The sequence below is a fragment of the Callospermophilus lateralis genome, chromosome 15 (genome assembly GCF_048772815.1).
Source record: "Callospermophilus lateralis isolate mCalLat2 chromosome 15, mCalLat2.hap1, whole genome shotgun sequence".
NCBI lineage: Eukaryota > Metazoa > Chordata > Mammalia > Rodentia > Sciuridae > Callospermophilus > Callospermophilus lateralis.
Genome location: NC_135319.1, coordinates 44,274,883 through 44,300,862, shown reverse-complemented (window position 1 = coordinate 44,300,862; position 25,980 = coordinate 44,274,883). Strand labels below are relative to the sequence as shown.

The 25,980-nt window shown below is 41.7% G+C and overlaps 1 protein-coding gene across 2 annotated transcripts in view; it reads left to right on the top strand.

Moving 5' to 3' along the window:
* Micu1 (mitochondrial calcium uptake 1) overlaps positions 1-18,653 on the top strand; it is a 197,754-nt gene extending 179,101 nt beyond the window's left edge. For both annotated transcript variants that reach the window (XM_076834763.1, XM_076834764.1), the window contains exons 11-12: positions 16,141-16,230; positions 17,504-18,653. In XM_076834763.1, coding sequence (XP_076690878.1) covers positions 16,141-16,230; positions 17,504-17,661 — 248 coding nt within the window. In that variant the 3' untranslated portion in view covers positions 17,662-18,653. The remainder of the gene's footprint in view (positions 1-16,140; positions 16,231-17,503) is intronic.
* The last annotated feature ends 7,327 nt before the right edge of the window (positions 18,654-25,980 follow it).

Below are 25,980 nucleotides of genomic sequence, written 5' to 3'. Positions count from 1 at the left end.
CCACATTTGTGTTCTTAACCTTTCTAATCTCAATACTTTCCACAGAGAAACCAAAACACAAAAGCCTAAAGTCAGTTAAATGAAGTCATGCTTCAGGGAAAGTTGGTGCCACAATATCCTTTAAAAGAAATGTGTATGCTAAGCTGTTCATTTCTGTACATCAAAATACAGGGTACAGAAGCAGACGTCTCAGCTTCTAATGATCCATATGTTCTTCACCATCTCCACTCAACTGTATGTTGGGAGCTTGTTTCACTTAGACACTGCTCTGGAATCTAGCATTTATTAAGAAGTAACCAGAAATTGTGCTAAGCATAATTTTTCATTTTTTGTTGATGCATATTAATTCTACAGAATGGTGGGTTTCATGATGGCATATACATATATGCCCATAACATAATTTGATCAATTTCACTACCTCCTCTTCCCTCCCACTGATGCCATAATGGTTTCCCTACCCTGATGGTCTCCCTTCTGGTTTTATGAGATCCCTTTTTTTTCCTTTTTTCTCTCTAGCTTCTACATATGACACTTGTCTTTCTGAGTCTGGCTTATTTCACTTAACATGAAGCTCTCTTTCCAGTTCCATTCATTTACCTGAAAATGACATTATTTCATTATTCTTTATGACTGAATAAAACTTCATTTTGTATATATGCCCTATTTTCTTTATTCATTCATCTGTTGATGGACAGCTAGGCTGATTCCATAACTTGACTACTGTGAATTAATTATGCTGCTATAAACATGGCAATGCATGTATCTCTAAAAGTGTGCTGTTATTAATTCTTTTGGATAAATTCAAAGTAGTAGTATAGCTGGATCATATAGTAGTTCCATTTTTTGTTTTTTGAGGTACTTCCCTACTGATTTCCATAGTGGCTGTACTAACTTACCTTTTCACCAGTAGTTCATAAGTTTATTTTTCTCCTTATCCTCACTAACACTTATTGTTATTTATGATTCCCATTCTGACTAGAATAAGATGGACTTTTAGTGCAGTTGTAAATGGATAGAAAGCCTTTATTTTGTTTTTTTCTTTTTAAAAAAATTGTTCTAGGGCTGGGGATGTGGCTCAAGCGGTAGCGCACTCGCCTGTCATGTGTGCGGCCCGGGTTCGATCCTCAGCACAACATACAAACAACTATGTGTCCGCCAAAAACTGAAAAATAAATATTAAAAAATTCTCTTTCTCCTCCCCCTCTCTCTCTCATTCTCTCTTAAAAAAATTATTCTAATTTGTTATATATGACAGCAGAATGCATTACAATTCATATTACACATATAAAGCTCAATTTTTTGTATCTCTGGTTGTACACAAAGTAGAGTCACACCATTCCTGCCTTCATACATGTACTTAGGGTAATGATGTCCATCTCACTCTACCATCTTTCCTACCCCCATACTCCCTCCCTCCCCCTCCTTCCCCTTTGCCCTATCTAGAGTTCATCTATTCTTCCCATGCTCCACCCTACAACCCCATTATGAATCAGCATCCTTATATCAGAGAAAACATTTGGCATTTGGTTTTTTGGGATTGGCTTACTTCACTTAGCATTATATTCTCCAACTCCATCCATTTCCCTGCAAATGCCATGATTTTATTCTCTTTTAATGCTGACTAATATTCCATTATGTTTATATACCATGTTTTCTTTATCCATTCATATACTGAAGGGCATCTAGGTTGGTTTCCACAGTTTAGCTGTTATGAATTGTGCTGCTGTAAACATTGATGTGGCTGTGTCCCATTAGTATACTGTTTTTAAGTCCTTTGGATATAGACTGAGGAGTGGGATAGCTGGGTCAAATGGTGGTTAATTCCCAGTTTTCCAAGGAATCATCTTACTGCTTTCCATATTGACTGCACCAATTTGCAGTCCCACCAGCAATCTATGAGTGCATCTTTTCCCCCCACATCCTCACCAACACTTATTGTTGTTTGTATTCATAATAGCTGCCATTCTGACTGAAGTGAGATGAAATCTTAAAGTAGTTTTGATTTGCATTTCTCTAATTGCTAGAGATGTTGAACATTTTTCCATATATTTGTTTATTGATTGTGTATCTTCTGAGAAGTGTGTGTTCAGTTCCTTGGCCCATTTATTGATTGGGTTATTTGTGGGTTTTTTGGCATTAACATTTTTGAGTTCTTTATATATCCTAGAGATTAGTCCTCTATCTAATGTGCGTGTGGTAAAAATTTGCTCCCCAAATGTAGGCTCTCTGTTCACCTCACTGATTGTTTCTTTTGCTGAGAGAAGCTTTTTAATTTGAATGCATCCCATTTAATTCTTGATTTTAATTCTTGAACTATAGGAGTCTTATTGAGGAAGTAGGGGCCTAATCCAACATGATAGAGATTTGGGCCTACTTTTTCCTTCTATTAGGCCCAGTGTCTCTGGTTTAATTCCTAGGTCCTTGATCCACTTTGAGTTGAGTTTTATGCATGGGAGATAGAGGTTTAATTTCATTTTGTTGCATATGGATTTCTAGTTTTCCCAGTACCTTTTGTTAAAAAGGCTATCTTTTCTCCAATGTGTGTTTTTGGTGCCTTTGTCTAACATACCTGTAATTATGTGGGTTTGTCTCTGTGTCCTCTATTCTGTGCCATTGGTCTACAAGTCTATTTTGGTGCCAATACCATGCTGGTTTTGTTACTATTACTCTGTAGTATAGTTTAAGGTCTGGTATATAGTCTGCTTCACTCATTTTGCTAAGGATTGCTTTAGCTATTCTGGATCTCTTATTTTTCCAGATGGATTTCATGACTGCTTTTTCTATTTCTATGAGAAATGTCATTGGGATTTTGATAGGAATTGCATTAAATCTGGATGTGCTTTTGGTAGTATGGTCATTTTGACAATATTAATTCTGCCTATCCAAGAACAAAGGCAGATCTTCCCATCTTCTAAGGTCTTCTTTAATTTCTTTCTTAGGATTCTGTAGTTTTCATTGTAGAGGTCTTTTTTTTTTTTTTTTTTTTTTTGTTAGGTTGATTCCATAGATTGTTTTGTTTGTTTGTTTGGTTTTGTTCAAGATATTGTAAACAGGGTAGTTTTCCTCATTTCCCTTTCAGAGAATTTGTCACTGATACACAGAAATGCCTTTGATTTGTGGGTGTTATTTTATATCCTACTACATTGCTGAATTCATTTATGAGTTCTAGAAGTTTTCTGGTGGGATTTTTTGGGTCCGGTAGGTATAGAATCATATCGTGGGCAAATAATGATAATTTCTTATTTTTCTATCCATATCCCTTTAATTTTTTCATCTGTCCAATTACTCTGGCTAGTGTTTCAAGAGGTAAAAGTGGTAAAAGAGGGCATCCCTGTCTTGTTCCAGTTTTTAGAGGGAATGCTTTCAGTTTTTCTCCATTTAGAATGATGTTGGCCTTGGGCTTAGCATAGATAACTTTTACAATGCTGATATGTTCCTGCATCCCTAATTTTTCTAGTGTTTTGAACATGAAGAAGTGCTGTATTTTGTCAAATTCTTTTTCTGCATCTATTGAGATGATCAATGATTTTTATCTTTAAGTCTACTGATGTGATGAATTACATTTATTGATTTCCATGTGTTAAACCAACCTTGCATCCCTCGGATGAACCCCACTTGATCGTGGTGTAATATCACAACAGATACTACAGAAATACAGAAGATAATCAGAAATAAAAATTTTGAGAATTTGTACTCCAATAAAATAGAAAATATCTAAGGCATCAACAAATTTCTAGAGTCCTATGATTTGCTCAAATTGAATCAGGATGATATGCACAATTTAAACAGATCAGTTTCAAGCAGTGAAATAGAATATGCTATCAGGAAGCCTACCAACCAAGAAAAGCCCTGTTGATACACAGCTGAGTTCTACAAGACCTTTAAAAAAGAACTAATACCAATACTCTCCAAAATTATTTCATGAAATAGAAAAAGAGGAAGCACTTTCTAACTCATTCTAAGAGGCCAATATCACCCTAATTCTAAACAGGCAAAGACACATCAAAAAAAGAAAACTTCAGACCAATATCTCTAATGAACATAGATACAAAAATCCTCAATAAAATTCTGGCAAATTGTTTATTTTTTTGCGATGCTATGGATTGAACCCAGTGCCTCACACATGCTAGGCAAGCACTAAACTACAGCCTTAGTCCTTCAATTTATTTATTTATTTATTTGTTTGTTTGTTTGTTTGTTTGTTTGTTTGTGGTACTGGGGATTGAACCCAGGGCCTTGTGCATGCAGGGCAAACACTGTTTACAACTGAGCTATATCCCCAGCCCTCAATATACTTTTCTTTTTCATTTCCCTTATGGTAAAAATGTTGGACCTTTTTTTATATAATTCTTGGCCATTTGTATTTCTATCAAGAAGTATCATTTAGTTTATTTAGGTTTTTTGTTTGTTTTTGATGTTGAGGATCTGTTTGGTTCTTTGTTTGTTTGTTTTGGTGAGGGGCAGGATTACTGGGGATTGAACCCAAAGGTGCTTTACCACTGAGTTACATCCCCAGCTCTTTTTCAATTTTTGAGACAGGGTCTTGCTAAGTTGCTGAGCATCTCAATAAGTTGCCCAGGCTAGCCTCAAACTTGTGATCCTCCTGCCTCAATCTCCTAAATTGCTAGAATGACAAGCATTTAATTTAATTCCTATGTCTTTAATCCATTTTTGAGTTGACTTTTGTGCAGGGTGAAAGATAAGAGATCTAGTTTCATAATCTTCTACATATAGATATCTAGTTCTCCCAGCACCATTTCTTTTCTCCTACATATGTTTTTGACACCTTTCTCAAAAATGGTGTCTGTGTATGTTTACCTCTGTGTCTTCTATTCTATTCCACTGGTCTATGTGTCTGCTTTTATGCCAGTACTATAGCTCTTAGCATCATTTAAAATTGGGTTTTATGATACCTTCAGCATTGGTTGTTTTGTTTTGTTTTTGTTTTTGTTAATCAGAATTGCTTTGGCTATTCTGGTTCTTTTGTTCTTCCATATAAATTTTTTTCTCATTCGGTAAAGAATGTCACTGGTATTTTGTTGGGGATTGCTTTGAAGCTATAGATCCCTTTTGGTAAAATGGCCATTGTAACAGTATTAATTCTGCCTACCCATAAACTTGGGAGGTGCTAAGCATAAATTTTGGCTTTACACTCAAACCTGAGGTTGAATCCATGCTACTTACTAGTGACCTTGGACAAATCCCTGAAGGTCTCAAAGCCTCCAGTTTTTGTTCTTTAGAATGGTAATGTTACAAATACTTATTTCAGAGCTGTTGTGAAAAATTAAGAAATAATACTACACGAAAATGTTAGATTGGTATTGTAACTATACCCAGCCACCTATACTAGTTTTCAAACTCTAGGTGCTTTATTCTGCCTACTTATATGACAACTTAACAAAAACTTACTTAAAAAAAAAATGTGGCTGAGCCGGGTGGCACATGCCTATAATCCTAGTGGTTCAGGCAGGCGGATCACAAGTTTAAGGCCAGCCTCGGCAACTTAGTGAGGTCCTGAGCAACTTAGCAAGACCTTTTCTCAAAATAAAAAATAAAAAGTGCTGAGGATATGACTCAGTAGTTAAGTACCCCTGAATTCAATCCTTGGTACCAAAAAAAATTTTAAAAGGTGGAGGGGGCTGGAGTTGTGACCCAGTGGTAGAGTACTTGCTTAACATGCCAAAGGCCCTGGGTTCCATCCTCAACACCACAAAAAAATAAAAATAATTTTTAAAATGTTTTAAAGACCACCCTAGGGCCTGATGAAGCCTACTTTTGAGGAAATTGTATATACAGTCAGTTTTTAGATTCTTGCAGCTTGGAAATTCTAAGTTTGTAATTATCAATGAGGATTGAAGCCTTTAGCTTCAGTTTCATCATTATATAGACATGAACCATATTTTCTACATCTTTGTGTCCTACTCAGACCTAGATAATTCTTTATATATAGTAGATGTTCAATGAACCTAACAAGTGAATTAATTTTAAACATGGTCAGATTCCAGAAAGGATGGTGGACTGTTCTAGAGCTTGGAATGAGGGAGAGAATGGTGGAACTCCAGCACTTTCTCATGTCACTAACTTCCTGTGACACCTTGAGCAGGTCACAACTTCTCTAATATTCCAATGGGGGTTATATTAAACATCTCCAAGGAGTCATCCAGATTTTCACTTCTATTACTGTAACAAAATCAACTTTTTACTGAATGTAGTAATGTTTTAAGGGACATGTTGTAGCCTGAAGTTATGTTCAAATCTATGAAAATGAACTAACCTGTAATTATCCAGATAGATTTGAAGTTAGAGCAAAAGCTATTGAATTCCCAAAAGAAAGGTGGCAGTTTTAATTTATTTTCTCACTAGGAAATTTAGAGCTTAATTAGACCTTGTCTTGTGCCCCTATTAGATCTAAGTTATGCAGTTCAGAATTCAGTTGCAGAAGAGTGTGCATGCACCTAAAAAATAAGGGCAGCTGCGTATAAAGTATGGCTTGAGAAGCCCCAAAAGGACATTCCCAACCATAAACATAAACCCAGACCAGCTCTGTTAGCTTTCTGTTGCAACCCTTACATTATTTCAGAGCTTCTGTAAGTCAAGAGTTTGGGTACAGCACCTCTGGATTCTCTGCTCAGAGTCTTAACAAGGCTGCAATCAAAGTGTTGTTAAGGCTGCGTTTTCATCTGGAGTTCAGGGTTTTCCAAGCTCATTGAGAGTGGTGGCATAATTCAGTTCCTTTCCATTGTTGGACTGGGATCTCCTTTTCCTTGTTGCCTGTTGACTGTTCACAGGCCACAGCAGGTCCTCACTATGTGGCCCTCTCACAGCACAGCAGCACACCTCTTCAAAGCCAGGAGGAAAATCCCTCTCCCTGTCTACATAAGTGGATTCTTATGTAATGTAATTATGGGGTGACTGTCCATCACCTTTTTTATATAAAGTAACCTAATTACCAGAGTGATAGTCACATTCACAGGCCCTGCCCACACTTGAGGGGAGGGGAATATACAGGCTGTGTGAACCACAGGTGGGAATGTTGGGGGCCACCTCAGAATCCTATCTACCACGCCAGTCCTAATTCCCCAAACCCCCACCTTCTAATTTTATTCTTTGAGGACCTCTGAAGATTAGATAAAGACATTTAAATTAATTTAATCTATTTTGCACTGTTTTTTTAGAAATATTTATTTTTTAGTTGTAGTTGGACACAATATCTTTATTTTATTTTTATGTGGTGCTGAGAATTGAACCCAGGGCCTCTCATGTGCCAGGTGAGCACTCTACCACTGAGCCACAATCCCAGCCCCTATTTTGCACTGTTATCTAAAAGCAATAATAACATAACAGTCAAAAGTTTTTGCCTGGAAGGGAGCTTAGAAACCATTTTGTTCAAACTCTTAATTACTTTATTGTTTTTAACCTACATGAAAGAAAATGACTTGCTCAAATCACTGATCATATGACACAGAGTAGAGTAGAAATTCATGTTCAGTGACTTCCACACCTGTGTTCTCTTTAGAACATGGTGCCCACTGCCGCTAGAAGAGCCTAGAGTATCATAAAGGGGACTCAGTACTTTAATGTGATGGCAGAAATAGAGGGAGACAAGAATCCTACTATTCAGAATAAGAATCCCCCCAGACAGCGGAGAACTAATAGCGTGAAGGCAGGAGTTAGAAATGTCACAGAGATGTATGGGGAAGAGATTATGAAAGAAAAACCTTCTATTTTATAAATTCTTTTAAATTTTGTGGGAGGCAGGCCCCTGTGCTTCAGTTCATCATTGCATTTTATAAAAACATTTATATGAGAGGAGGAGTGTTGGCCAGGTTTCCACTCATTTAAGACAAAGCCGTCAGTTTTTAAAGTAAAATTATTCATGATGTAGGCAAAGAGGCTCAAAATCTGAAATAAATGTCTGCTTTATGAGGCATTTTTTTCTGGTTTATTTTCCCAAATTTGAAGTCACTTAGCATTCTAAAGGTTGATTTGGGCTTAATTATATCACTTTGAATATATTATGATTTAGTAAAAAAGTTATATAAGCACCCCAAAGAGGAAGAGAGTTGCTTTAGAAATTCATGATTACCATTGTGAGAGAAAGGGGAGTTTAGGGTAGGATAAACTGCCCAGAACATCCACATATAAATAGATAGTAAGGACAAAATCAGCCAGGACGGCTGAGGCAGGAGGATCACAAGTTCAAGGCCAGCCTCAGCAACTTAGTGAGGTTCTAAGCAATTTAGTGAGACCCTGTATCAAAATTAAAGAAAAAAAAGAGGGGCCGGGGGACTGGGTTTGTGGCACAGTGGTAAATTACCTCCGTGCCCATTCCCCAGTGCCCCCACCAAAAAAAAAAAAAAAATCAGCCAGCATTACATACCATGGGGGGGATGAGGGGAAAGCCAGAAAAGAACAATGTCAAGAATGACACCAAGGGCTGGGGATGTGGCTCAAGCGGTAGCGTGCTCGCCTGGCATGTGTGCGGCCCGGGTTCGATCCTCAGCACCACATACAAACAAAGATGTTGTGTCCGCCGAAAACTAAGAAATAAATATTAAAAAATTAAAAAAAAAAAAGAATGACACCAATACTAGGAAAATATAGAGATGAGTATTTATTACAAGCAATGCTTTGTAGGGGCTTCAAGGATTACTATCTTTAGAAGCCTTTGAAGGTCTAATAAGATCCTGGTAAAGATGATTTTTAGTCTTCCATGTCATTTCAACAAACCAAAGTTAAATGTATCAGTTACTCTCAGTTCAGCCATTAGAATCAAACTTTGTTGGAGCTGAAAAAACAGTCCACCAAGGAAATGATTTTATAAAGATTGAGAAGAATAAAAGAGGAACTGATTAAATAAATTACAGATGTCCAGCCAGTGGAATGCTCACTTTGCAACTCTTAAAAGAAGCTGTCTGTGTGCTGGTATGGTGTTGAGAGGCTGCCAGCACCTTGCCCAGGCAATTCCTCCTGCACAGGAGGGTATTCAACACCTGAGAATATCGAGTCTGAAATAATTAGTGAAGAAATAAAAGAGTCAAAGAATAAGTTTTAAAGCAGAGCGCCTGATAGGTCCAGCCCACACAGAAGCTGGAGCTCAACAACTGAAAAATGACTCTGGTGGTTTATTTAAGGGGGTACATCAAAGCAGGGATAAGGTTTCAGGGGCGGGGTCTTGCCTCAGGATGTCTTGCAGTCCACAGATTGGCATCTTGGCAGGCTACACCCATAGAGAGTCTGTGTGGCTATATGGCTGCAGCAGGTTACCCCCATCTGCAATGCTGTGTGGGACCTTTTTTGGCAGAGCTGAATAGAAATTCACTTGTATCTGGTTGGTCTTAACCAATGAGTATGCCACTAGAAGTTCTCAAATACCAGATTTTCCTGTTCAATGGGCTTCCATGCTGATTGTTCCACACATAGTCCATGGATGGCTCTCAACAGTATGGAATTATTTCTCAGGCATCATGTTAAATGAGTAAAGCAAAGCACTATATTTGGTACACCACCATATCTGTGGTGAAGAATACTTGTTTTTCTGTCTGTGTGATATTTCTGGAGGAACTGGTGATATTGTTTGCCTCTGACAACTAAGTGATGAGGGATAAGGTTGGAATGGAGACTTCTACCTTTTTGTACTACTTGAATTTTGAAATAGATGAATGTATTGCCTGCTCAAAAATAATTTTCTGAAAGTTAAAAGGATGGATACTTAAAGATTGAGAAAGAGAAAATCAAATTAATATGGTAAGTTGGTGTCCAGATAAGAACTTGCTTATTATCAAAGTTCCCTTGCATAGAGGTGCCTCTGGCCCTCTGCAAGACCCTACTCATGCAAGATTCCCTCTGCATCTTCTGTTTAAGCTCCTGAGTCAGGCTGTGGTGTTCCTCTTTGCTTCCCCTACTTTATTCAAACCGACTCCTCCACACCCACCATGCATCACACCAATCTAGAACATTCTTTTTACTTCTTTAGAATTCAGATCCAAATTGTATCTCCTATTAAATCCATATTATTCCATATTTGACCCATTTTTATTTGATAATACATCAGATATTTCACCTGTGTATTTCTCAGTCTTAGTGGAACATACTAAATTGGGATCGTTCCCTCGTGTATCAGCCAAATTTATTGACTGTCCAATGGTTCTTGTAGAAATGCTTGCCCAAAGCCTGGTGTGGTGACATGCACCTGTAGTCCCAGTACTCAGGAGGCTGAGATGGGCAACTTAGCAAGACTCCATCTCAAAAAATAAAAAGGGAGAGAGAGAGAGATAGAGAGAGAGAGAGAGAGAGACATTCCTTTGTAAACAAGATATATATATGAGTGTTTTTTCATGAAGCTCAATATAATACTAAATGATAGAATAAATCTCACTGCTAAACTAGATTTACCAAATTAAGCAAAAGCCTACTGAAGCCATCATCTGGGATGATGATGCTCTGAGGTTCAGAAAACTTGACTACAAGTTTTCTCTGTGGTGTGTACCATAAATTAGAAGCCAGGACTGGCAGTACTGCCTCTGAGGGGCAGCAGACTGAACACATAGAGGGAACAACCTGCCTGGGGTTCAAAAGGGCCATGCAGAACAAGGAATTGTCCTCGTTTTCATTATTAGTGTACCATGGCTCGTTTGGGGGGCGTGGGGCACATTGCAAGGCAAACCTTTACTTCTGGCAGAAAGGTGTGCTGCCAGAACCTGGCTAGCAAGTGCCACCCTTGCTCTGGGCTCCTTTAATTGCTGGTTCTCCTCAGTGCTGTCCTTTCCTGTCATCTCACTCCAAAATCAGGTTAAAATATGTGTGTCATATTTGCCCAAGTGCCTTGGAAGAAGATACAAAAGAAAGGACAAATGCTCTTCAAGGAAAAATCTTCCCCTTTGTTCCATTCAAAGCCATCTAGAAACTGAGACATCGCAAGCCTCTCCAGGGCTGTGGCACAGTATCTCCCCTTACTTCCCCTTGGCAGTTGCGAGCTGGCTTTTGATATTCTCTGCTGTAGTCCAGTAAGGCAGGAATAATCACATGGCCACGCAGCTGGAGACTGTCAGCCCAACATGTCAGGTCACTTTTCCAGACTCCTTTACATTGGGGGAGACAGGCAGCTCCTAACTGGGTCACACTGAACCAAGCTGTACCTGTGCATTAAAGGCAGCTGTTGGGAAAAACTCCCAGGGCCACGTTTGTCATATGTGCTTTTCATTGGGTCGCTGTTTAATTTGTCTCTGAAATTATCAGTATGAGTTCCAAGGGAATGCTAAGTGCCTTGCATTTATGGAGCAGTCAGATCTGTGGCCAAGCTCTAAAGCTGGCTCCTCCCAACTCCCAGCTATTCAGTTATTCATCTTTGACCAAAAGCACTGAGTATTCCCCAATTTGGCTTTTCCTTCATCTGAACTCTTTTTCTTTGGGGTGATGGTTGGATTCATGGAGGAATTGGTGTTATCCATGTAAGGGATTGAGTGGACCCAGTGTGAAAAGAGAAAGAATATTGGGCTTAACTTTAGATCCAGCGCCATTACCTACTAGCTTCGTGACCTTGGGCAAGTTATTAAAAATCCTGGATTTCTCTGGGTTCTCTTTGCTTCTAAGATTATCTGATTCCAAGTGGCCATTTGGTCTCCTGTCACTCCAGAACTCACTTGCTCAACTATTGTGGTGATGAGTTTTATGTAATATAGTTTCTGATATATCATACAGACCAGCATGGCTTTCTTTCTACTGTTTATACAGTCATGAACCATACAAGAGAGTAAATTGAGGACCCAGCACAACTCAGATTTTGCATGAGCTTTTCAAAAAAACAGGTGGTGCTAGGCACAGTGGTCCATTCTTACAATCCCAGCTACTCAGGAGGCTGAAACAGAAGAAAGATCACAAGTCTAAGACCAGCCTGGGCAACTTACTGAGACCCTGTTTCAGAGTGAAAAATAAAAAGACTGGCAATGTAGCTTAGGGGTAGAACACTTACTCCGTAATTCACTCCCCAGTACCAAGGAAGGGAGGGAGGGAGGTAGCAAGGAAGGAAAGAAGGAAGGCAGGCCAGCCGGCCAGCCATTATTGGGCACAGTGCTGCACACCTTTAATCTCAATAGCTCAGGAGGCTGAGGCAAGAGGATTGAGAGTTCAAAGCCAGCCTTAGCATCTTAGCAAGGCCCTAAGAAACAGTAAACCTCTGTCTTGATATAAAATATTTTAAAAGGGCTGGGGATGTGGCTCAGTGGTTAAGCACCTCTGGGTTCAATCCCCAGTACTAAAAAGAAAAAACCAGATGGTCCCAGATTTTTGAGTACCAAATGAGCCTGCTTCTACAAACCCATTCCTCAACCCCAATCTAATAGAAATCACCAAATATCATGTCATGCCTCTTGTAGGGCACCTGGGCAGATCTGTACAAAAGGAATACATAGGGTTAATTTGCAAGAACGTCTCACGGGACTCAGGGAAATGTGTTTACTACTTTATTATAAAGGACATTTCAAATTATACAGGTGAAGAGATGTACAAGAGAGGTTTGGGAGAAGGAGCATAGAGCTGTCATGGCTTTCCTAGGGGCACCACCCTCCATGAACCTTTCTGCGTTCAGCAATTTGAATACTCTGAACCTTATGCTTTGGTGATTTTTAACTTCATTACATCAGCATGATTGATTGAGTAGTTGGTGATCAACTCAGCTTTCAGCCCTCTTTCCTCCCCAGAGGTTGGAGAGCGGAGTGGAAAAGTCCCAACCTCCTAATTGGGCCTTGATCTTTCCTGTGACCAACTGTACCATGCTGAAGCCACACAGGGGCTTCCAGCCCCCAGTCATCTCATTACCATACAAAAAGATAGACCACTTTGGAGAGTCCAAGAATTTTCAGTTTTATGTCAGGAAATAGGGAAGAATACCAGATATATATTTCACAGTATCACAGTCACCAACAGAGAAGGCCAGAATTCCAGGACCCTAATACTGGTCTGCACAAGGAAGTTGAGATCTGAGGAAGGGATTGTTCTGCTTGCTGTGATTTAATTATGGCCTTGTGATTCAGAGATATTGGAAGCAGTATGAATGAGCCAATTCTCAGGACCAGCTGTCAAGCCCTTGCCTTGTAATCTGCTGTCATCCCACTTGTCCCAAGGGCTCCCAGTTTGACAGCTCACCAGCTAGTGAGTTGGTTTCCTCCTGCTGATTCACACCCCAGGGGCCTATCTAAGGATCTTGGACTGCCAAAGGGCACCCCAGTTGGGCTGTTCCCTGGCCAGTTCCATCCCTGTGGTTTGAGTCACAATGACTTGGCAGCCCTGGTTTTTTCCTCTTAGAGTTCGAAGGACACCAGCGCCCTCTTTGTGAGATGGAACATAATCTGTAGCTCTTCTGTGAACACAGGTCTTTGGTGATGTGGTCTTGCTGCAGCCCCCAGAGGTCCCTATTCTACAACCTCTTAATACCAGTTTAATGAATTTTTCACTAAAAACTGTCAAGCACTTTTACTGATATCCTTGAATATTATTTAATAGCTTATTTACAGGGAGGCTCTCCATGTCTATGGGAAGGAGTCTTGCAATGTTGAGACAGTCACCCTCAGGCACTCTGTCCTGAGAGAGGTGAAGAAGTAAGTGAGTAGGAGAAAATGAAGATAGTCATTGGTTATAGCTATTAAACCCGTGAGACTGATCCAGATATGGTGGCACACACCTATAATCCCAGTATTGACTCAGGAAGCTGAGGCAGGAGGATCACAAGTTCAAGACCCACCTGGGCATTAGTGAGACCTTGTCTCAAAAAACGCTGGGGATGTAGTTCAGTGAAAGTGTCCATGGGTTAAAACTCCAGTACCACCAAAGGAAAAAAAGTGTAGATGTGACATGCATAAAGAGAAATGGTTAACAAAAAGCACAGATCCCCTCCTCAGGGCACACTTCTGTGGCAGTGGAGGGGGATTCAGTAGGTGATCACAGTTTGAAATCACTGAGCAGTCCTCTGAAGGGAACTGAGTTTCCTTAATAAATTTTTCTACTGAGACGTGTAATGACCAGCTGTCACCATTTTAGTTCTTTTAAAAATTGCTAGTCTCTTCTCTGGGCAGTGTAGTTAGCAAGAATCAGTTCTTCCTGAGCCAAATCAAGTATCTAAAATTGCAGAGCTAAATTTCTAACCCTTAGAACTCTGTGGTCTTGTTGATTCCCCAAGATACATCTCATGAAAATCCACCACAGTCTCTTGCACCTAAGTCTTTTAGTTCCAGGGCTATTGATTCCTCCCTCACTTTAACTTGTATCTTCAGAGAAATGGAGAACCCAAAGCTACAGAAAGAGGAAACAAGCTCCTCCTGTCCTCCTTAACAGCCTAGTCTCCTTTTCTCTACCATTTACCAATTCAAGATTCAGCTCTTTCTGGGCACCTCTACCACACCCTCACTCCAGAAAACACCAATAAACTATTCTCTGCACTATTAACCCACCTCAGAAGTTATCTTGTGGCATCCCTTATTTGAATATAAGAAAATGAAGTCTTAAGAGATCAAATGATTCCACCAGGGTCATATAGCAAGATGACAATGGAACCAAGCCTTGCTCCTTCCCACTGCTGTGCTGACCCTAGGAGCACTATGGTGAATGCATGCAGGTGATGAATGTGAAGTGAGAAATAAAAGGCAACACAGGCTGGTAATGGGAACTAAATTATAGGAAGGAAATAAGCAAAGAAGGCACAGTGAGCTTGTTTAAATTCATATTGCTTCTGGATTAATCTAATCTGATGCTTATAGAGAACACTTCATTGCTGGTTGATTCATAAATAGAAATCAATTCTTTTCTTTCCAGCATGTATTACTTCACTTAAGAGTATGTCTAGGGGGCTGAGGTTGTAGCTCAGTGATAGAGCACTTGCCTGGCACATTGAGGCACTGGGTTCAATGCTTGGCACCACATAAAAATTATAAATAAAATAAAGGTATTGTGTTTATCTACAACTAAAAAAAAATTTTTTTTTAAAGAGTATGTCTGTAAGACTAGGGGTGTGGCTCAGTAGTAGAGAGATTGCCTGGCATGTGCGAAGCTCTGGGTTCCATCCCCAGCACTGCAGAAAGGGGAAAAAGCCAAGGAGTGGGTCTGTAAGCAAGAGCATAATTTGTAGGTGTAGATAGACCAAGTTTGAGGATAACTGAGAGAGAAGACCAGAAACTTCCTTGTCCTTCCAGGCTTGTGTTTCATGAGAACCCCATTCTTACGTGATTGCTAGTATTTAACAGTAAATGTCCGAGTAAGAAAAAATAGAAAGCTAAAAGAGATTTTCTACCCAAGCCAAAAAGAAAACAAAAAAAGTGTGTTTGTGTATATTTTTTTAAGCTGAATACTGATTCAGTGAGACAGGGCCACTGCTTCTCCCAAGATGCACTGTTGGAAGACGATAGTGACTGATGCAGAACCAGTAGGGAAGAGGGACCTAGCAGGGCAAGGAGCTCACTCTGCTGTCGGTCAGTAACTGAAGCGTGAAGCTCATATGGCAGATCAGCCTCCTTGTTCTCGCCTCCCCTTCCTCTTGCTGCCTGGTTATTTTCTTGACTTCTTGCTGTCATGTTTTTTCCAGTAGGTAGGAAATGCAAGGAGACTAATACAATATCAGGTGTGGCGTTGAGAAACTCTTATGATGATAATTTATTAGAAAAGTTGCCATGGCTTGTTTTAGGCTGTTAGAATCCCATCTTTAAATATTATGTGAATTTTCACTTTTTTTAAAGTTATTGTTTAAAGTGATGTATTTAATAGCATTTTAAAATACAAGTCAATGGCATTAATCATATTCACAGTGTCATGCAACTGTCACCACTATTTCCAAAACATTTCCATCATCCCAAACAAAATCTGTGCCCATTTAAGCACAGTTTAACCCTCCAAGCTCCTTGGCCCCTGGTAATCTACTTTCTGTCTCTATGAATTTAATATCAGGCATTCTTAACTAACTACAAGGACCTCCTAAAGTGTAGCACAGGAGAAAGGAATAGAACCTGAGGTGAAAAGGAAAGGGAGTTATAGGTTAAAAGCTAAATTTTCATTTCCTTAAATGTGACTTAAATACAGTCAAAAATTTTTGAGCAGTTTGAGAAAGCAAAATGGAAGGCCCTCTGCTGTGCTGATTTTGCATCTTTCCTCTTTCAGTGACCATGCAACAAGTGGCCAGGACAGTGGCTAAAGTGGAACTCTCAGACCATGTGTGTGATGTGGTGTTTGCACTCTTTGACTGTGATGGTGAGTGGGACCCACTGGGGTCAGGAGCAGTGAACCTCATGCCCTTCTGGACGTTGTGAATCCATCCCTCTTCCATAGCTCATCCCTCAGTGTCGTCAGATCAAAAAATATAATCCCTGGCCCTGGTGTGTGCTTTCCATTTCTTCCTATAATTCCAGTTTGCCTACAGGTTTCAATTTATGACCATAAGGATCTTAAACAGGGAGCACATTTTCAAAATTGCTTGAATCTGTTTTCCTGGATTGCACTCCTAATAAATGTAATTTTCTTTAAAAAAAAAAAAAATGCAGCCAAGCACAGCGACATAATCCTGTAATCCCAGCTACTTGGGTTTGTGAAGGATTGCAAGTTCAAGGCCAGCCTCAGCCTTAGCAAGACCCTATCTCAAAATAAAAAATAAAATGGGCAGGGAATGTAGTTCAATGGTAGAGGACACTGGGTTCAATTCCCTGTACTTCCACCCCTATATGCATACACACACACACACACACACACACACACACACACATCAAAAATATTAGACCCAACTTGCTGCATAGTGGATAAGGAGACTTGCAGTATTTCAATGTCTCCAGAAAGAAGATGGAATATGATGTACGTCGGGTCCTGTGCCAGGTGTTGAGAATAAAGACAAACAGAGGAATAATATCTAGGCCTGCTGTGGGTAGTGCAAACACAGATCAGTAAAGGTTTCCTGGAATTGTCCCCTGAGTGAAATCACAAAGGATGAGCAGGAATTGGCCAGGTAAAGGAGAGTGAGATTCAGAAGCTTTCCAGGTGGGGAATTAGCCTAAGCAAAGACAGAGGCAAGAATAAAGACCCTGGGGACCTGTCTCCTGCCTTCCTCTTGAGTTTACTTGCCATCCCCGACCTCTGTCCAACAATACCTTACTACTATGGTTCTCCAGCAGCCACACTGCTTCCTCTGTGCCCCTTAGTTCTGTCTACTTCATGAGAGCATTTGCCACACTGTGGACATTTGTTTGTCTCTTCTACAACTTGGGAGTATTTCAAGGGGACAAAGCACAAAGCTTATTACCTGACATATACTATATTCTCATTTGGAATTTGTCACACTACATCGAACTGTCACTGAATTATAGTAGGAAACATCAAGGAAGGAGCAAACGAGTTCATCCTAAGCCCTGAGAACTGAATTTGGCTGTGAGACACACTGCGCTTTGGAACCACATGGTGTGCGAACAGTGGAATTTTCTCAGTGGCTTTTTTCTAAGGCCTCCACTTATACTGTTGTATTTGCTTCTTCCTCTAGGTAATGGGGAGCTGAGCAATAAGGAATTTGTTTCCATCATGAAGCAGCGACTGATGAGAGGCCTGGAGAAGCCCAAGGACATGGGCTTCACCCGCCTTATGCAGGCCATGTGGAAATGTGCACAGGAAACTGCCTGGGACTTTGCTTTGCCCAAGTAGTAACCCAGAACTACAAGAGGGGCCACCTTCTGCACCCAAGCAACCTAGGCCCCTGAAGCCAAGCCTCAACGTAGCCCTTTGTGCTGCTGCTTCTGGGAGTAGTGCTCCCTTCCTCCTGCAAGTGACCTCAGGATGTGGCCAACTTCCTCTCCTCACTCTCCCCTGTCCCAGTGTTCCGCTAGGCTCTGAGTATTCCCAGTGATTATTCCTGTCCATTCTCAAAAACATGAACAAGTCTTAAAAGCTCAGACCTTGGCTTCTCCAACTGCACCCATCCAAGCACCCTACAGATTAAGAATGCAGGGAACCGTCCACACACCTGCCAGCCCTGGGAAGCATCCAGCTCTTAATCGTTTTTGCTGTGGGCTTATATTAACAAGAACATTTCCAGTTCTTCCTCCTGTTGGTACTTTTAAGATGCAAGTTAGAAGAAAAAAAAAAAAAAAGATGCAAGTTAGGGGCTGGGGTCATAGCTCAGTGGGAGACCACTTGCCTAGTATGTGTGAGGCACTGAGTTCATTTCTTAGCACCGCATAAAGACAAATAAAGATCCATCAACAACTAAAAAAAATTGGGGGAGAGGAAGATGCAAGTTAGGAAAATCTCTGGGAGGCAAAAGGAAGTTTGTGATGAATGCTTATGAAGATGACCTGGGCATCCTGAGCTGGTGGGTAGCCTGGGCCAAAGGAAGGATCTGTATCAGACACTGTGTGACACTGAGGCCTGTCCTGGAAGTCCATGTGCTCAGTGGCAACACAAAAGGATTCGGGATTTAAAGTAATTGCTTCATGACACTCTCCACTCCTTTTCCTCTCAGGATCCCTAAGATGCCTCTACTGTGACTCTGTGCTTCATCAACAGCAGTGATTGAGTTCTGTTCCCTGCAAGTGCCATCTCCTCTCCAGAATGGGCCTCCAAAACCAGGGCCTGCTGCAGAGCCTGTCTGCCCTCTGTCTTTATCACCTTAATTATAACAGTTTGCAATAACCATCCCCAATGTCTGCTGTCTCCTTTATTTTAGGATCTTCTGGACCCTTTTCCTTTTACATTTCCACTGGGTTTCACTAGTAACAGACCTGCTTTCTTCCTACCAGAGTCTGATTTAAGGCAACTTGAGACACAGACAAAAAATGAGGATGTTTGGAGTTTGTGATAACACTGTCCCAGCCAGTTTGGCTACTTTTCATTTTAAGCCACGGCCTTTGATTATTCATCCTCCATGATAAAAAACTAAAAGAGGCTGTGGAACATGTGAGGAGTCATCTGATATGGTGGACCTACGTTTTAAGATCCATAGCAACCAGTGTTGTGTGATGAACCCAACTCTGCCACTCCGTGTGGTATTGAGCAGATCATCTCCCATCTGTTCCCTCATCTGTTAAATGATAGGTAGGTTAAGCTAAATATGCTGTAAGGTTCCTTCCCAGTCTGAAAGCCTCTGCTCCAGAATTCTCGCAGCCCCCGAGTCGTGCTTCCTGCATGGCCGATCCAATAGAATCACCACACCGGAAGCCACGTGCTCTGGCTCTGAGTGCAGGTAGTGAGTGCCCATCAGCCAGGGCAGAGCAGAGGCTTCCATCTGTACCTATGACTCCCACAAGGAATTCTCAGGCCCAGCACTTTGCCCAAAACAATTTAGCAGCCTCATCCTTTCTGGGAGATTAGATTCTTTCTCCACGGAGCCTGCTGCTGTCCTACCTCATCTATCTTCCGCCCTCTCCTCTCATAGGCTGTCCCTGGTGTCCACATGTAAGCCTTGCCTTGCTCATTGCCCTGGGCCTGAGGCATCAGTGAAATATGAGCATTTCTAAAAATGACCCCAGAATCTCGAAATTACTCTCCCCCATCCTCCCTCCTCCAGCCTGAAGCTATCCCATTTACAGCTTCCATGGGACAGTCATTCCCCACAAAGAAAGATCTGTTGCTTTGTCTGAGTGCTCTGAAGCTTAAAGCCAGAGCCTGGCAGGTAAAGTAAGGATCCTACCTGCAACATCTTAAAACCCAGGATCTAGGGCACCTTTTCGGTCATGCAATTCCAGCTGAATCCTTCAGCTCCTAAGATTGCCTGAGGAAGAGATGTGGTATCCAGGAAGAGGTGACAACCACACAGAGGTTAAATGTGTAGAAGATCTAGGTGTGGTGGTCCACACCTGTAATCCCAGCAATTTAGGAAACTGACACAGGAGGGTCTCAAGTTTAAGACCAGCCTCAGCAACTTAATAAGACCGTATCTCAAAAAAATAAGAAAGGCTGGGGATGTAGCTCACTGATAAAATGCCCCTAGGTTCAATCCTCAGAACCAAAACTAAACAAACAAACAAAAAAAACTGAAAGCAGGGGAGAAGTACAAGCTAAGTACCCAGAAGTCAGAGTCCTCCATGGCGGCCCATGGGTGGGCGAGGTAGCATGTGGCAAGCTAGGGAGCATTTGACGACACATAAAGCTGATTTTGTGCTTCTTATTCAAATTGTTTCTTAGGCTTACTTAAAATAACCTTCTCCCCTCCTTCAAGACTTAGCTCAAACTGTCCCCTCCTTAAGAAGCCCTCCTTGGTTCTAGGCATTTTTGTGAGATTGTCACTCACAAAGTTCAGACCAAAATAACTCTTAGATAAATGACATTAGCAGTGCCTCAAACGCCTCTCTGCACAGCCATCCTCGACTTGGGCTGAAGCTGCTGTTCACTTCTCTATAAGACAGCTCAGTCCGGTTCTCTCTGGAAGGCTTCTGGGAAGGAAGCAACTCAGCGAGGACCCAGGCTGCTGGGTTTCCTCAACCTTGGGCTCAGTATCCACCAAGACCAGGAGGGAGAACATGCAGTTTGTTACTAAGGAAAGGGAATCTTAAGAATGTGTGCGATCTTATAAAATGATTATCTTAATGGCTTTTGGTGCCCTGCCTGGTTTTAGCTCTGGTTGGAGAATATGTTCTGGAATTGTTTTGGACGCTTATGAAAAAGGAGAGATCCAGCCAGCACCTAAAGTTCCAGACAAGGAAGATTGCTGGGAGCCCTAAGGGCTCCAGCACTCCTATCCTGCTAGCCTTACGGCAGCCCATGCCTGTGGGGGTCTGTGCACCCCAGCAACTCAAAAAAGGGAAGGAAGCAGAGTGGCTTAATTTGTAGGCTTCAAGTGCCATCTGCTGGCAAGAAGGCTCAGTGCAGGACCTCACTGGACTACAGGGAAGTGAGGCTTGGGGGTTTTGGTTTTGTGGTACTGGAGATTGAACCAAGGACCACTCTACCACTGGGCTACGTCCGCAGCCTTTTCTTATTTTTATTTGATGAAAGACCTCCCTAAATTGTCCAGGTCAGCTTTGAGCTTGCTGTTCTGCTTTAGCTTCCCCAGTAGCTGGGATTACAGGCATGTGCCATCACGGCTAGCTAGTAATTTGTACGCTCAGTGAGTTATTTTCATCATCTTCAATGTGCGGTTTAGGTTTGGTTTGTGGTTGTTTTAATAGGTAAACGTTTACATGACTCCAAAATGACACTTCCATTAAAAAGGTTCATACATTGAAATCTCATTCCCATAGCTGCAGGTATTCCATTTAGAGGACAATGCAGTGGATATAGAAGAAAAACCAACACAAACTGACTTTCTCCTACTATACGTTCACAAAAAAAGAAAACTTCTGTGGCCTTAAAAGACATGGGAATTTCTCCCCACCAGCAAAGGAAGCCATCAGTTCTGCAAAAGATACCAACTGGGTATCCCCTAATTCAGTTCAGCACTGTGTACCTGGAGATAGGGTCAGATCCCAGAGGTTGAGGGCTCAGCAAGACAGTCTTCTATCTATCTTTCAAATGCCAATTACCTGTGTTTTTATGACCCATCCTGGAAAAGAGAAATGCTAGTCTCTGGCTTGCCGTCAGGAGGGATTTGAGGCAGGCACCATGGGGGAGACTTGGGGGAATATCACACCATTACAGCATAATGCTCCCCCCCTTCCAGTACTGGGGACTGAACCCAGGGATGTTCTACTGCTGGGCCATGTCCCTAGATCTTTTATATTTTTATTTTTGAGACAGGTCTTGCTAAGTTGACTGGCCTCAAACTTGCCATCCTCCTGCCTCAGCCTCCAGGGTTGATGGAATTACAAATGGGTGCCACCACATCCAGTTTGTTTTGTTTTTTATGAGACATTCTGTGGCAGTTTCTGTTCTTCTAGTCTCACCACCCAGGAACCACTATTGCCTGAGAGAATGTAGAACACCCAGTCCATGCAGGGCCCAGGTTTACACCCCATTTCCACAGTTTACATGTGCATCACCCCCTTTCCTCCACCATCTCTAGTCGATACCATTGTTTAATATAAGGGTGTCGAGGGAAAGATTCTGGAGCCTGCAGTTTCTAAAAGAGGTCTTAGTGATGGGTCACATTTAGAGGCAGCAGTGGGCACCGAGGAGCAGCAAGCCTGAGAGCAAAGGACATGAAGTGGGGTACATTCCTCTGCCTTGGCAATTCTTCCTGAAGCTGCAGGAAAGAGTATACCCCTCTGGCTAGCCAGGGAAGGCCTGCATAAAAGTTTTACGGGAGGAAAAACCTGCCTCTGCGTTTCACTTATTCTATTGATTTTACAAGTGTTGAGCCCTGTGAGGTACCAGGTCCTTGCTGAGGCACTCCCCCTTGTTTTAGCTGGACATTAGGGGTATAACAGACTCACAAACGAAGGACACAGACTGCACAGGGCAGTGAAGGTGGTGTCCATGGCAGGTCCAAGCTTAAATGCTATGGAAACTGAAAGCAGGATTTGTTTCTGGAGAAGGCCCTTATTTTTTTGTTGTTGTTTTTCTTGACCAGGGGCGCTTAACCACTGAGCCACATCCCCAGCCATTTGATATTTTATTTAGAGACAAGGTCTTGCTAAATTGCTTAGGTCCTCGCTAAGTTATTGAGGCTGGCTTTGAACTCCTGATCCTCCTGGCCTCAGCCTCCCAAGCTACTGGGATTACAGGCTTGCACCACCACGCCTGGTTGGAGAAGGCCCTTTGACACCTTGGCTTAGACGTCAGTCAGATCCTGGCAGAAAACCTTCAGGTCCTCCACACACAACTAACAACTCCCACTTCTAGCCACCTGGAGTATGCAAACAATCCCATCATTGTACTTACCACACTGTCATTTTTTTTTTCCTCTGTTATTCTTTTAATACCTGTCTCCCTTATTAGGCCAAACTGCAGGTCTATAAACTGCCAGATTCTGTCCCTATTTGTGGTGTATCTCTGATTCCCTAAAGTTTTGCACAGGACCTGGCTTCCAGTATAGACATATGATACTATTAAATTAATCCTCTCTCTCACAGAGGATTTAAGCTGAGCCCTAGAGAATGAGTTGGATTTGAACAGATGGAAAAGATAATTAAGGAGGACAGGCAGACAGATAGGGGGGAGGTGAGATGCATCTTGGTAGAGTTGGGGAAGATACTGTTGGGGAGAGAAGCATTTTACCATGAGATTGTGAATTCTGAGTATCCTCAGAGGACAGAAATCTGAAGGCTGATGGTCACCTACCACAAGGGTGAGTTCAGGCCTGGGGGCAAAATGAAGACATGCTGAATTCTCTGTAAGATTCACTTTTCCAGTGAATTCTAGATATCTGTGAAGGCAGCAATTGAGGACTTTTGTCTCTCTTGCTCAGCTTCCTTCTCCCATAGATGCTATGATCCCAGCTGATCAGGAAGAAGTTGCCAGATTTTCCCCTTAGATCAAAGTCATGATATCTTGATTTCAATAACCATTAGAAGAGAGTACAATTTCAGGTCACCTTCACACACCAGTTTCATTTTTAAACAAAATCTACAGAACAAGCCAGACATGGTGGTGCACCCCTGAAATCCAAACTATTCAGAAGGCTGAGGTGGTCACCCACCCCGGAAGTTTGAGGTCAGCCTGGGCAACTTAGCAAGACCCTGTCTCAAAAATTTAAAAAATGGCTAGGGTTAGTGTAGTGGTAGAGCATCCCTGGGTTGCCAGGGAGATAAAAAAAATCTACATATAAGGACCAGAAACACTTAGGTTGTAAGCCCAGCAGCAGGGGAAGAAGAATGGAAAATAATGCACAACTGCACTCAATCACAGCACACTCAGCTGCGCCTCCAGGCCCTTGCTGATCCAGATCCTTGACAACTAAGCTCAAGAACTAACTGCAGATTTGAAATTTAAATAAAACTTTCCTGCTTTATATGCTTTGCAGGAAAAGAGGGCAGGGCTCACCAGCCAGAAGCTGGGTAATCACAATCCAGTTCCTTAACACACTGAAATTACAGATTTTTATTCCACTTGAGTACCCTCTTCACAGACTGAAGTACTTTGTGATCAACAGAAGTGGGTCTCATGGCACTCAGGAAAGGGAAGAGGGAACCTCATGATACTCAGCAGGAAAGGGAAGACGACATTATAATCTTAGGTCAACAAACCTCAGAGAGGCTGTTTGAAAGGGGCCCCGGTATTTATCCATTAACACATTAGGGACCTATCAGTTTATAGAGATCTTAGCTTTCTGTCTGTATTATTGGGCTGTCTTTTAAAGAAGAAGTTGATTTCTTTATCATCAGGAATCATAATGGTTTGCAGTCTTGAAATGTTTGCTTCATGTGGCTTTTGAGACAACTCACGTTCTTACCCCATAAGTCACTTCTTCACATTCTCCTGTCCTGTTCTAGACCTCTAAACACTGGGGTATTACAGGGCTCAGAATCAGATTCAACTTTTCCCTATCCTGATTCACTTTCTTGGTGCATTTGGTCCTGTAGCTTTAAATTATATTTTTAGCTTCACAACTCACCGCCCCCCCGACACACACACACTTCTTGTGGTACTGGGAATCACAACCAGGGCCTCACGCATGCTAGGCAAGGGTTTTACAACTGGGCTACACCTTAGCCCCTGACTTTTTGTTCCCCCACCCCCATCCCCAGTGCTGGGGATGGAACCCAGGGTCTTACACTTGCACTCAACCACAGAGCTACACTCTCAGCCCTCCAACTTTTCTCCTATACATATGTATAATTTGGGGAGGGGGGATTGAACCCGGGGATGTTTAACCACTCAGCCACATCCACAGCCCTTTTTTTAAAAAATATTTTTTAGTTGTTGATGGACTTTTATTTACTTTTATGTGGTGCTGAGATTCGAACCCAGTGCCTCACACATGCTAAGCAAGCATTCTACCACTGAGCCACAACCCCAGCCCAATAATTTATTTATTTTTGGTGTGTGTGTGTGTGTGTGTGTGTGTGTATGTGGTGCTGGGGATTGAACACAGAGCCTTGTGTATGCAAGGCAAACACTCTACCAAGAGCTATATCCTCAGCCCCTTTTTTTTAATGAGGTTTTTTGTTGTTTATTTTTATGTGGTGCCAGGGATCGAACCCAGTGCCTCACACATGCTAGGAAAGTGCTCTACCTCTGAGCCACAACCCCAGCCCCTCCCTACCAGCCCTTTTTATTTTTTAATTTTTTGAGACAGAGTCTCACTAGATTGCTTGCAGTCTTGCTAAGTTGCTGAGGCTGGCTTCAAACCTGTGATCTTCATGCTTCAGCCTACCAAACCACTGGGGATTACAGGCATGGCCCACCATGCCTAGCTTACAACTTCTAATCTACATGTCCACTTGGTTCCAAAAGGCATCACAAATTTAACATGCCCTAAGTCAAATATACACTATTCTTCCTAACAAACTTAATACTTTAGTAGTCTTCCCGAAAGTTTTAGTACATGGAAATTCTGTTCTTCTAGTTCCTGAAACCAAAAATGCAAGAATCATTCTTGAGTCCTCTCTGTCTCTCACATCCTCCAACTATTGAATCAGGAAAAATAATTCTGTGTCTTCAAAATTTGATGACTTCTCACCACCTCCACCATCACACTTCTCCAAGTTCTCCAATTCTTATCTGTATTATAACAGTAGCCTCCTAACTCTCATCTGGCTTATTGTAGTAGCCTCTTGCCAAACCCTATGTGAAAGGCCCAATAATATAAGGACTAAGAAATGACCAATGGATTTGGCAATACGGAGACCACTGGTAACCTTGACAAGATTGCTTTCACTGGAGTGCTAACCTGGAAAGAACTGGATCCTAATAGATCTGGATTGCACCCTATAGTGAACTCCTTTATGCTCCCTCTCTTTCTTGACCCTGGAATAAGTCACCATGAAAATTCCCATTTCCAAGCTTTTGTATTTGCCTGTTCCTTCTGTCTTGGCCCACCTTCCTCCAGATAGTCACATCTACGTCTCTCCCCTGGATTCAGGTACCTGTGAAAAAGAGCTTCTGGGAGAGTTCTTTTATCAAGCTATTTAAAATAAGATCCCTTAC